The 13,804-nt window shown below is 37.9% G+C and overlaps 1 protein-coding gene across 1 annotated transcript in view; it reads left to right on the forward strand.

The window, feature by feature from the left end:
* The window catches only part of LOC110031641 (ribosomal RNA small subunit methyltransferase I), a 55,617-nt gene that overhangs the window by 25,413 nt on the left and 16,400 nt on the right, over positions 1 to 13,804 (forward strand). The window contains 1 exon segment of the mRNA XM_020734958.1: positions 5,523 to 5,565. Within this exon segment, the coding sequence (XP_020590617.1) occupies positions 5,523 to 5,565 (43 nt within the window).

Below are 13,804 nucleotides of genomic sequence, written 5' to 3' on the forward strand. Positions count from 1 at the left end.
TGCTGCTGCTGTAAAAAAGATTAGTATCACATGTAAAAGTAAGCAAGTATTGTAGAGAATTTAACAAACATGGCAAACATAGGTATACGTATGAGTAAAATAACAAGTGACACACATGAAAGATCGAATCGGGTCACAAGAATTCAGACTCGGGGCGGGCTCTGTGAGCTTTATAATCCAACCCAGGATAGAAGCTACTAACCAAACAATCTAAGGAGGGCAACTCCTGACCTAATCAAAGTGATTAACAAGTGAACTTTTGTAGGATCATACCCAAAATTCTTTGATGTTGCCATGCATGTAGAGTTTACTTAGCAGTCAAAAGTTGTAGTGTCATAAGAAAAGTATATATATTTTTTTGTTATGTTATATATAAGTATTTTGACAAATTAGATAGTTTACAAGTTAATCATCCTGATCAAACTAGAACTGCTGACAACTAAAGAAAGCATGGGACAACTCCTCACTGAGAGTTGGTGAATAGTATCGTCGGCCCTACCCCTCGCCGAGGTCGTTAGAGTGGGAGATAATATTCTGATATCCCACTCTTAGCACACAGGCGTTCTTATCATCGCCCATAGACCCCACCATCCAACTTATAACCACGCTCGATGATCCACATATCCCTACATTTGGATATAAGCACTTATATTTGGATATAAGCGTGCGAGACTACTTCATCGAGCGAGAAAAAGTAAAGAAAACCAAACAAAGGGAAAAGAGGGGAAGCTGACCCAAGAAGACATTTCAAGTTCTTCCACTATAGTAAGCACATAAAGCCAAAGAATGACTCTTAAAATCTCTAAAAAAAACAGTAAATGAATTGACACTTAAATGGTGGACAAAACCCTCCAAAAACAGTGAACGAATAAGCCCAACACCTGCATTTAAAGGCTCCAAAACCGTAAGCAAATCAAGACTTAAATGACACACAAAGCTCTCCAAAAACAGTGACGAATGGGCCTAAAAATCTACATTTAAAGGCTCCAAAACAGTAAACAAATCAACAATTAATTTGGGCACAAAACCCTAAAAAAATAGTGAACGAATGGGCTAAAAAATCTGCATTTAAAGTCTTCAAAACAGTTAGCAAATCAACACTTAAATTGTGCACAAAGCTTTAAAAAAACTATGAACAAATTGACCCTTAAATGATTCACAAAGCCCCCCAAAAACGGTGAACGAATTAGCCCAAATGGCTCTAAAACTGTAAACAAATCAACTCTTAAATGACGCACAAAGTTCTCTAAAAAAACAGCGAACGAATGAGCCCAAAAATCTGTATTTAAATGCTACAAAACAGTAAGCAAATCAACATTTAAATGGGGCACAAAGGTCTCCGAAAATAGTGAATGAATTGACGCTTAAATGGTTCACAAGGCCCCCAAAAACAGTGAACGAATGGGCCCAAAAATATGCATTTAAAAGCTCCAAAATAGTAAGCAAATCAGAACTTAAATGTTACACTGAACTCTCAAAAAACAGTGAACGATTTGGCCCTTAAATGGTTCACAAAGCCCCCCAAAAACAGTGAACGAATTGCCCTTAAATGGTTTAGAAAGCCCCCCAAACATAGTGAACGAATCAGCCCCATAGTTGCACATAAATCTTTTCTGAATAGTCATGAAATCAACAAATATCCATTAATTCGTACATAACAAGATGAAATGATTTTCAAAGCAAACATATAGCATGCATATTTGAGGAACCCTAAAACCTTTTGTTTTCTTTTTTTTGCATTAAATTTAACCAATTTCTTCTTATCTCGTTCTTGTTCATGCATGAAAGAACAAGAAGTTAGATAAGGTAGGATTGCGTGAACCAAAGCAAATAAGATCAACATTTAAAGGGACTACTTAAGATAGATTCTCCAAATAATGTATCAACTGCAAAGCGCAAAGTTAAGAAAGCATTTGAATATGGGAAAGATAACGAGAAACATTGCATGCATAATTTTTACCATATCTCAAAAGATTCTCCACATTTGTTTAAACAAGATCATGGTAACCCAAAAGACAAAAGGCAAGACCAAAAATGAAATGCAGTAATCCGAAACTGCATATTGGACCATCAAATGCCAAAGTTACTTCAAATTTTTTTTTCTTGAGGGAGAAACTTTTCATCATTGCCTAAAATGAACCTCTAGCCATTGTTGAATAAGAGATGAATCTTTATGTCTCAAAATAGTAACAATAAGGAATTTCACAGATTCAAGAAAGCTTTTGACCACAACCTAAACCAAATATTTCACACATCGGAGAAGAAACAGAAGTATAAACCATTGTTTGTGATCAAAAAGAAGAAAAGGCAAGAGGGAGTTTAGAGTTTCATGTTCCTCAAAGATTTGCCTCCTCACTAGCTCCAATCGTGACTGGTATGCGGGGCTGCTCGCTGGTGAGAAGGGATTAGGGAGTTCGGTCGGCGTGAGCTGGAGGAGCAGGGGGCGGCGCAATTGAGAGCTACGGTGAGGAAGAAGCAAATAAGGGAGAGGGTGCGGCTGTGTGAAGGAGAATCAAACGGGGAGTTTTTTTTGGGAGAAAGGAGGAGAGTCGGTGCAGTTAGGGCTTTTTGGGGTGGAGGGGAGTCGAACGAGAAGGAGGCTAGCGAGGGAGAGAGTTTTAGTGTCGAGAGGGAGAAGGAGAGAGAGAGGGAGTGGGAGGTGCGATCTTGTATGCCGGGAGTTCCTGAAAGAACATTACACGACATTAGGTGGGAAGAGGATTTTCCATTCGTGGAGGAACTCAATTTGCTAGATAATAACTCCTAATAAAACTCAATTATGGCGAGATTGAGCGGCTTATTTTGAAATTCAAAATTTAAAATTACGAATTGTGTTATTGCGCGATCTGGTGTTATTGGCTCGTGTTCAACCCAAATCTAGCCTCAGATGAGCCTAAATCCTCCTCTTTTAATTAATTCTTTTTACGCGTCAATTTTTATGTCGTTTGCTCGTGCACAGAAACATGAAAATATGGGTGTCCTTTCTAAATGAAACCGACATGTCGAACGCGCTCGCTCTGTTCGTTTTGTCACCCGAGATCATTTGAACAAGTTCGTTGACGGTCGGGCTAAATTAAGTTAGCATTGCGTGTGGTGCAGTGAATGACATTCGTCGATCCAATCGAAGTCGTCCAACTCGCAAAATGTCAATCGACCCTTGCTTAAGTGACGACCAATGTCTAACAGAATGCTTTCGACGGTGGGTCGTTCGGTTCGTGCCGAAGAATATCAAATTCACGTCGTGAGAGTTTTTTTTTTTAATTTGTTTGAATTTAATTCTGGTGCCAGTTAGTGAATTGTGTGACAATTATGGTGTATATGTGTGTGAATGTGTAAATTGTAGTGTTCGTGAGTGTTCAAGTCACAAAGGGTTTCTCTAGGGCTGTTCCTATTCTTGTAGGAACTCAACTTGAGCTTTAATAAGTCGGATCTAATGACTCAGCAAAATGTCGAGGATTTGAAATCACCCACATGAGACTCAAAGGAGTAAAGAAGTGGCTCGAGTTTTCTAAATGGCGTGGGTCGTCCCAACACTATTCCTTTATGAGGGTCAAACAAAAAAATCCTAAGGCTAGATCCTAGGGTCTAAGGGGAATACTAGACCTCACCAAAAATGAGGCCAACAATGAGTTCAACATGAGCGAGACATGTTTATTTGTACTCCTTAGGTAGTCATTTTGAGTTATCCCCTAAGTCTGAAGCAGAGCAAGCACACATGTGGAAAACTCTGTATGTTTTAGTAAGTCTGATGTATGCTAGGATTGGTACTAGAGCAGGTATTGTATATGCAGTGAGAGTGGTCAACAGATACATGAGTAATCCAGACATGCATCATTGGAATGCGATGAAGTGGATTCTTAGATATTTATGAAAAATAGTCGATACGACACTTTGCAAGATTTGTAGAATCAAATCTGCTAGAAGATGGGTTGTTATTTTCAGAGAAGATACAAATAACTCAATCATGTAGAGGTGCTTACAAAGCTGGTGGATATCCATGAAGGTCGAGACCGGGGGCGAGCGATATCACAATACGTGACTAAAAAGATGATAAACATTGAGGTTCAATCTGGAGGACGGATGTTGGGTGTTATCGGTCTACAAGTGAGAGATTATTGAGGTATGAAGTGTGGAAGAGCACCCAAACTGCAAGGAAGCAGCCAAGTAGCAGATCAATCACACATGAGAGTTTTTTGGCGTGACGCACCCGTGCTTGGTTGGTGCTCCCACTCTTGTAGATAGTGAGCATGGTGCGCTCCCGCGCCAGGGTCTACAGCGCTCCCACGCTGTATTTCGGGCGCATATGCACCTGGTTCCATAGAGCTTGACATTCCCACACACGAGCGGCACGGGCGCACCTGGTATTGTTCTCTCTTCCGGTGATTCAAGCGACGAAGGTTACGACTTTTGCGTGCGGTGTTTTGACAAGGTTCTCGTGAAGCATAGAAGAATCAAGGAGAAATATTTTGACATGCAGTTTCCCTTGTGAGATCGAGAGGAAGGTTTTGGACAAAGTGTTGTAAGTTCAGTTGATTGTAGAGAGGAGATCTGAGTGAGTATGTCTATACATTTTTTATTCTTCATAGCGAAAATTTTTTGATGGCGTGATCTCATGATTTTTGCCTGTTCGCAGGTTTTTTAATGTTAAATCTTGGTTTATTTTTTCAATAAATTATTTTGCTGTGTTTCTGTTTGATTTTTTGTTTTGAATTTCTCAAATTAATGTGATTTTATTTCGCAATGCAGATTTAATTTCTAATTAATCGAAGTTCTAGAACTATATATAGTTCCATCTCAACGATAATCCAAAGAATTAGTTATACACATTATACCTATTCAATAAAGCGTTCACAGTGGCATCTTACTTTTTTTGGGTCTTTTTCCATTATATGGTTACATAAACGGAGCCCCTCTTAGTGTGAAAGAAGCTTTTGGTGCATACTATAAATTTATGCTATATATAGAACGGGAAAAGGAAAAGATAAAAAAAAAAAAAAAAAAAAAAAAAAAAGGGGAGGGGGCAAATTTGGATGAGGCACATATTTCTCTGTATAAGTCTTCACTATTGCTTAGGAAGTTCAGACTGTTTATGGGCAGAATTTCAAAATGAATTTCTCCTCACTCATAAATGTTAGCTGAATTTACCTTGAATTTTGTTTCACTTTTTTCTTTTTTTTTTAAATGTCAAAATTAGCTAGAACTTAGTCCATTAATTGAAACATGGAGAAAAAAATGTGCAATTTCTGCTGTTCAATTATCATAAGTGGCTTTGCCTGGAACTACAAATAAATGTAGTTTGAACTGTTGAAATTGCTGTTTATATTCTCAGGTTATTGTTGTTATGACTCTTAGGAACAATATTATTATCTCTTTATCTTGCTCTATCTTTCATCATTTCCTCCTTCCGTCTACATCAATATTTTTTTATTACTTAAATAAATACAATGCATCTAAGCTTAATTTGATAGAAAAATACTTGGCATAGTTACTGTTAATTAGTTTCTATTTTTGGATATTCTCAGGTTATGTGTCATTGCTAGGGAAATGACAAAGCTCCATGAAGAGGTATAACATAAAGTGCACTTAGTATTAACTTCTGTGGGTGTTTTCTTTCTCATTTTTGGCCATGCCATCATTCTTTATACGGTTATATTTAATTTTTGTAGGATTATATCTATGTTTGGCAACATCAGTTATCACTGCCTTTGATACTTTATTGTTGTTATGCATGTGATTGAAATGACTCTAGTCATTTGATCTTTCTCCATCTCATAGTAACTGTTTCTGACCAGACATTTAGTTGGCATTGATATTCATTCTTTTGGCTTCAATTCTTATTTAAATATGCATTTCATGGAGCTGCAATTCTATCTTTGTTTTCTTTCATATATTTCTTACTAGAACAATTTGCTATATTTGCTATTGGAAAGCTCTTGTGGAACCGCTTATAAGTAGAATGTAGCTGTGCTTTTAAACTTCAAGGTGACTTATGGTGTAATGGTTGAAATTTCGTTAGAAATTCAGAAGTTAAGCGTGCTCGTGCAGGAGCACTCCTAAAATGGGTGACCTCTTGGTATGTTACACTAATGGAACAAAACCGTGAGTCCATTAGACAAAAATGAACAATATCTTGATGGATGAGGGTTCATGTTGTGACAAGTGGTATCAATGCATTATATAATCATGAAAATAGGAATTAAGTGTCGTGCAAAATAAAGTATTATGGCATGAAAGCCACCTCTTGAACATTAAATGGGATAAAAAGCTTCATAGTGGGAGCCACCTCTTGAATATGTAGTGTCATCGCTAGCATCTTATGTGGATGATTTTGGGTTAAAATTACTTACAAGGATGTCGGTTACTTAAGTAAGGGAGATTATGAAAACTCTAAGTAGATGAAGCTAAACTCTTAAACATAAATGAGCCTTTTGGTATAATGATTGGGCTCTTATCATGACTCCAAAGTTAAGCATGTTCGCACTCCTTGGATGGGTGATCTCCTGGGAAGTTACACCAATGGGACAAAATCATGAGGCCATCAGGTCAAAGTGGACAAATATCTCGATGGATGAGAGCTCAGGCTATGGAAATTGATATCAAAGTATTACACTGACCTGTAGATGGGAACTAAGTGTCGTACAAAATAAAGTGCTATGACATGGGAGCAATCTCTTAAACCTTTGATGGGACAAAATGTTGCATGGTGGAAGTCACCTTGTGAATATGTAGGGGCCAACTCTAGAGTATTATTAGTCTGGTGGATGATTCTAGGTTAAGAATAATGAAGGAGACATCAGTTACTTAAGTGAGGGGGATTGTAAAATCCCTTGAGTTGAATGAAACTGAACTTCTAATCATCAAGACGCCTTTGGTTGTAAATTTTTGAATTTCATCATAAACTCCAAAGTTAAGCATGCTCGTGCAGGAGCACCCTTGGGATGGGTGATTTTCTGGGAAGTTATACCATCGGGATAAAACTGTGTGGTCATTAGGCCAAATCAGACAATCTCTCAGATGATGAGAGTACGGGCTGTGACAGCTTTTGATTAATACAACACCACCTCTCCAACCGTCCTTTCACAGCTGCAGGAAAAACTGATTGAATTTTAGTAAGGAGATGGAATATTGAAATTGGTAGGATATATTTAGGTACTGGAACCTGAATATTTAACAAATAAAATTGAGTGTTGTTAAGGGTCATTAATTCATGACTGTAGCTACTGCTTTATGAGCTCTCTGTTTCATGCTGAAGCAGGTTTTCTGTTTCAGTACAAATCTCAATTTATTATGGCAACATATGTTGTGGTTTGGTTTTTGTTCTTTATTTCACGCGATAAGTTTGGGTTATGTACTTGATTTCACGGGATAAGTGTCTTCCACTAGAAGCAGGTAGGCTGCTGCTAGTTGAGATATTACAGGATTAATTATTGCTGCTGTTAAAGATCTCCTATCACCGCTGATTTGAGTTCTTAGATATAATTAAAATTTGAGTTTTAAGATTCTTTGGAGCAAAATTAGGTTAATCGTGGTCCAACCATATATACTATTTTTGGGATGAAGAGTTTATAAATAGATAGTGTTAGGCATGTAAATCAAGGTTATTGATTTAATTAATTTTCTTATTTTAGTTTAAATCTTGTATGCTCAAATTAGATTTGTGATATCTCTGAGTGCTATATAAACGTGACCATTGAAATGCTAAAAGAAGTAGTCTTCTCATGCTGGCGCAAGGTTGCATTTTTGTAAGTACAACAACAACAACAACTAGCCTTTATCCTACTAAATGGGGTCGCTAAATGAATCATTTTTCTCCATTGCCTCCTATTGAGTGTTATATTCATTTAATTGTAATAGATTAAGATCATTTTTTATACAATATGCCCAAGTCTTTTTTGGTCTACCTCTGCCTTTCTTAACATTAGCTGAAGCTAAAATATCTATTCTTCTAACCGGATCATCAGATGGTCGATGTTTAATGTGGCCAAACCATCGAAGACGACTTTCTAAAATCTTGTCCGCCACTAAAGTTACACCAACCCTATCAAGGATATATTCATTTCGCATTTTGTCTCTAAGTATCAAGCCACTCATCCACCTAAGCATTCTTATCTCAACAACACTTTATGCTTCTCTTTTAAAGGCCAACATTTTGTGCCATAGATCATTGCAGGTCTCACCACCATCTTATAAAATTTTCCTTTCAGTTTAAGTGATATTTTTCTATCACACAATAGTCCCGAAACATTTCTACACTTCAACCAACCAACTTCAATTCTACTAATAACGTCCCTATCTATATCACCATCACTTTGGACAATAAACTTGAGATAATCTAAAATGCTAACACCCTTTAATGATTTGACCACCCATAGTTACAACTCTGCCACTAGAGCTAATACTACTAAAATTATGTTCCATTTATTTTACCAAAGTTTTTTTTTTATTTTTTTTTCTTTTTATCTTATTATTCCTTGCTAGTGTTTCTAATTTTGTTCAAATGTGATATAACCGGGATTTGAATCGTGGTTACTAAATTGTATTTGTTTGTTGATGTTGTGTGATTCGAATTTCTTGTTGATTTCTATGGAATTATCTGATCATTGCTTCTGCATTTTGGTTATAAATCTCGTATGTACCAACTTGTATCTAGAGTAAACAAGTATTTGCGTATAGTTTGGTTTTTGCTCTATGATGCCTAGGTTCCCTTGCATGATCTATGTACATTGCATCATTCTAGTTATATGCGAAAACACTAATGTTCTATCATCTTACATCAAATTGATAGCATAACTTATGATTGTGATACGATCCTGTCGGCGATAAAAAGTTGGGTTGGGGGAGTTGCCCGTAGGAAGCTCTCGGTCACCAGAATCGAAATCCCGTCGCCCACTTCGGAAGGACATTTTAATTTACATATATTATTAAGTTTAGAAAAAAAAATATGAAATCAAACTGACCCCATAATCTTCACAGTTTAAATGAAAGAGTGCTCTATCTCAAATCTTGTATCTATCCCGAGGGATAAACACAAGACTTGAGGATGAGACTCGATCAAATAAATTAAGAAATATATGACGTCCGTTTGGTCTGTGAAACCGTTTTATTTGCCGATAAATTCACTTATTTAATATAAAAAATTAAATAGGGTTTATTTTAAGCTGGGTTCGGAAAAACTTCCTATAAGGGCAAATCCCTATAGTTAATTGCATCTTAAATGACAGAAATCACTTAAGAATACTTTCGATAAAAATCAGAAAAAATTATTTTCAAAGACTCCGAAAGAATGAGACTTTTCAACGAAATCGGACAAAGAAGTGTGAAAGGGGAATGACTTAAATTTGGAACATTTATTACAGAATCCAAAGGAAGAACTAGGGGATGCCACAGATCCAGAGGAGATCCTCGGTGACTTCCCAGTTTACCCTGTGGTTTGACTTCAATTTCGAGGAGAAATATTCAAGTGTTTTATCCTGTCAATTTTATTTATTTAGGGCTTACATTCGTGTGAAGCGATCACACAAATAGCCTGGAAAATGTGAGGATTTAGGTCGTAACGAACGATAACCTCAGAATTCTAAAACGAGTTAGGGCTTAGATCGTATAGTAGAGCTATACAAATGCATAACGAAAAAGTTGAGGATTTATGTTGCGCTAGGCGAACAACCTCGAAATCCTATGAATTGTTTTTAATTTCTAGGAAATGAATGGTTTAGCTGGGGAAGACATGTTCTGCTGTTGAAGATGGTCTTGCTGCCCACTGCACTAGTTCTAAGTTTCTTGTCGTGACGAGTTTAAGTTTTCTAGGGTGTCCGGTTATGATGTCAAATCCAACGGCCCTATGGTTGTAGTTCTTCAAATATTTTTGTAGATAACATGTTAAAGTTGTATAGTGTATAACATAACAGTAGAATATGTAGCACAGGACAAACAGTAGCGTATGCAGTGAAGAAAGTAGTACAATATGCGGTGTAAAGAAAAGTAAAAGGTACAGCAGGGAAGTGATTATAAGAGAATAACATGCTGTAAACATAAAACAAACTTGTATACTTGGGAGATCCGCTGTTCCTTAGGTGTAATTGATGCAACAGGTACAAGCAACAAAATTTGAGGAAGCAGACTGAAATGCTTTATATAAGCAAAAAACAAAGAAACATCGTCTAGAAATCTCGAGAAAGATCGTTAAAAGACTCACGACGAGAGAGAGAGAAATGCGAGGAAATCGAACGAGGAAATCGACAAAGCGACACAAATCAACTAATCGATTAAAATCGTAGAAAACACGGGAAAATCCCAAAAAGTGACCACGAGTGCTTTGTCCAAAAAATTCGATAATACATATGAAAAAGTCCGAAAAGAGAGGACTGCAAGCACTCGGGTCGGGGTTAGGCTCAACTATATATTAGTACTCGAGGGTTGTCGAAGGCTACTCAGTCACCTGGATGTTTAAAACCCGCCACTCAACTAGAAGGGTGTCCTATCGAACCTAACTCAAGAGGGTATTATTTAGCCTAAACAGGTGATCAACAGGTGGACAACCAATGTTTAAAATGTATTTAAAATTTATGTTTTCAGCATGCGGATAAGTTTCAAACATGCAAAAAGTGTGTTGTATCAATTTTGTTTGTAACGAAAAGTGTATTTTTGTTTTAGAAAAATGTGTATCTGTTCTTATCAAATTTATTTTTTAAATTTTGAAAAGTATTTGTCCACGAGTCTATCGCGGCGTCGGGCATAAGGCTACCAACAACCTAAGAAGGTTCAGATCAGCTCCCTCTAGTCTTGTGTCGGTGAATGATAGTGTCATCCTATAGCTCACCGGGTTCCTGAATTGGATCCTTATGGGTTCCTGAATCGGATCCCGATGTCGTAGAATGACATATCATTATGCTTTATTTTCGGTGTGCCTTTGTCATCACCGCCCTAAGCCCCAAAATAAAACCGACCTACTTGCGACCTTGCTTGATGTTTTCACGTATAACAAAAGTCTATACGTGGACACTTATGTATCGGACACAAGCATAAAAAAAACGGACAAAAGCATAAAAAAAATGAACCAAGCAGCAAGGAAAAAAAGAATAAAAATGGGGTGAGAGAGAGGAGGGACTGGTTCACCTCAAACATCGAAAAGGACACGAAGGATGAATCAGCTCTCAAAACTCGTGACGAAAAGACCTGGAAAGGAAAACCCGAAGATCCTTGAATCAATCCGAAAGGGTATTATTTTCTCACGTTTTCATAAGTGGATCAACCCAAGTCAAAATGAACTCCTAACGCCGGTATCCAAACTCCACAGATATCTTTTATGAAATTAATTCATTCCAACTAAATGTTTTTTTTCAAAATGAGACTTAGAAATCTCCCAAACTTCACAAAAGGAAAATAACCCGGAGAATACCACCACTAGTACTCCCAAACCCATGCAAAAAACAAGATCCTCCAACTTCCAAATTAATCAATGGCCTTATATATCAAATAAGCATAAAATCTTCCCATAGAACCAAATAAATGCTCACGGCCGGGGTCAATAGAGGGGAGCAAACAACCACCAAGGCTCTCGGCTAAGTCCACCAACAAAGTCCACCAACAGTCCACCAACAGAACAAGACACTCACGGCTAACTCAAGAAACAGGGCCAAAAGAGGCTCACGACTAAGGCGACCAAAAGAACCACTAGTGGCTACTATGCTCCCTCAACATACATAAGAGGCTAACTAAAATGATTATAATTTTTTGGATGACAAACTTGATTCAACAATAAAATTCAAGCCACTCAGACTCAACAAGAAGAGCCATACCGTCCCAGGCAACCGCTCAAGAGGTTCACGGGCAGGAATAGGAGAAGCACAGGACAACCACCCAACAAGCCAGGCCCTCGGGCAAGGGCTTAAAAGAGCCAAACTGAGCCCTCAACTAAGGCCAGAAACCACAGCCAGTAAATGGCTGAAACCGAGTCCATCACAAGCCAAAACCGAAGCCAACAGGGGCCAAAGCCAAACCAAATGACCTACCAACAAACTCACGGGTAGGACTAAGAACGAACCAAATCAAGCTCCCAAGCTACCTCTCGTGTAGGAGCTAAAACAAGCAAACCGAGCTCCCAAATCAAGCCAAAATAAATTCCTCAAGGTGAACAAGTAAAGCTCACATACCCAAGACAAGCTCTCAATCCAAAACCCAGCCTCCAACCCTTCCAAGGTGAAAAAACCGAGCCCCTAAAGAGATCAAATCAAAGCTTTAAAGGCAGATCAAATGCAGTATATGATAGCAAATCCAAACCCAGCCATTTTTAAGCAAACCGAAAACCAACAAGGGCCAAAACGAAAACTCTCAAAGCTAGTAAAAGAGCTTCAACACCTCAACAAAAGTCAAGACCCAAGCCTCAATAAAAATGAACATCCCATGCTCCTGAAATGCAAATCGAGCACCAACAAAAACCCAAAATCGAGTCATTCAAGGCCAAAGAACAGTCCACGCGCCTTTAAAACATCAGTATATGGAGCCAAAATAGATTTTAAACTATAACAGTGTCATGGAAAGTATTTTTAGGCCACCAATAAAATCGTTCTAAGCACGAATCAAATTCCCTCAAGCATCCAAGCATGAAAGATGCCTCCCCCCTCGAGGAGCCAAACCAAATTATTAAAGCAAACTATAGAACCTTTCCTAAATCAAAGTAAACTTAACATGCATTTTTCAGCCAAAAAGGAATTTAAGATGCTAAAACCGAGCCTTACACATTCGTGAATGACCAAATAAAACCTTCCAACGTCTCATTTGTCTCAAAGCCACATTTCAACCCTCCTAATTGCTTCCAATAGAAATATGCTGCAATAAATGGAAACATGCCATAGCTTCACCACTTTAAGCAAGTAATCAAGTCTAACTCTAACTAGAACATGCTCATATTTCCATTTCTAGATGCTTGAGTATCAAGTATTTCAAAAACATAAGTGTAATATCACGCAAGCATGTTGTATCGTCCACTGCACCAAGCTAAGGAGCTCAACAGAGAGAAAACCGAAGAAAGACAAGGCACAGAGGGGGAGAAAGTATCTCCCTGAAGCAAAGAAAAGCCACACAAAAATTTTCAAAGCACTCCTCCACATCAATCCTTCAACAGTAAGAGGAAACAAACCCAAGTACAACAGGCTAAAGAAGTAAGTGAGAAAAGAAAATGACAGAGTTTTCCCCCCTCAGAGATTTTCGGCATACCCCCAGGGCTACAAAACCAAGCTCTAATAAATAAGGAGAAGAATGATTAAGAAGATACGGCAGAGGGATCAAGCGCAGAGGATAGGATCCTGGCAGAGGCCACGCTTTGCGGCAAGAGAGTCGAGAACAGAGGATACGATCCTCGCAGAGGATGAGATACGATAAGGGATGGGTCGCGAGATCGTCTCGCGTGCGCGAGGCGAGCGCGGGAACGAGACTCCAACGACACGAAGGAGTGGGCCAGGCGAAACCGAGCGAACCGCGACTAGGGCAGAGATCCACGAGCGCGAGAGGAAGAAATGTGATAGGGGAAAATAAAATTAGGTTAAGGATTTTTTAATATAAGTTAATAATAATAACAATAAAAAAATATTATTTATTATTATAATTAACATTTAAATATGTATTTTCCCCAAGACGCGTCGTCGCAATGAAACAAGCTTCTCCCTAGGCAAAATCGATGTTCCGGACTGTCGGTCAACTTTTTCGATTAATAGATTTATTTGAAAATATGAAATATGAAAATAATTTTTTGAGATTTAATTTAAGTATAAAAGATATATAGTTTGAGTTTTAAAAGTAGTGTGTTTTA

This window comes from Phalaenopsis equestris, unplaced genomic scaffold (genome assembly GCF_001263595.1).
Source record: "Phalaenopsis equestris unplaced genomic scaffold, ASM126359v1 Scaffold000840, whole genome shotgun sequence".
Classification (NCBI taxonomy): Eukaryota; Viridiplantae; Streptophyta; class Magnoliopsida; order Asparagales; family Orchidaceae; genus Phalaenopsis; species Phalaenopsis equestris.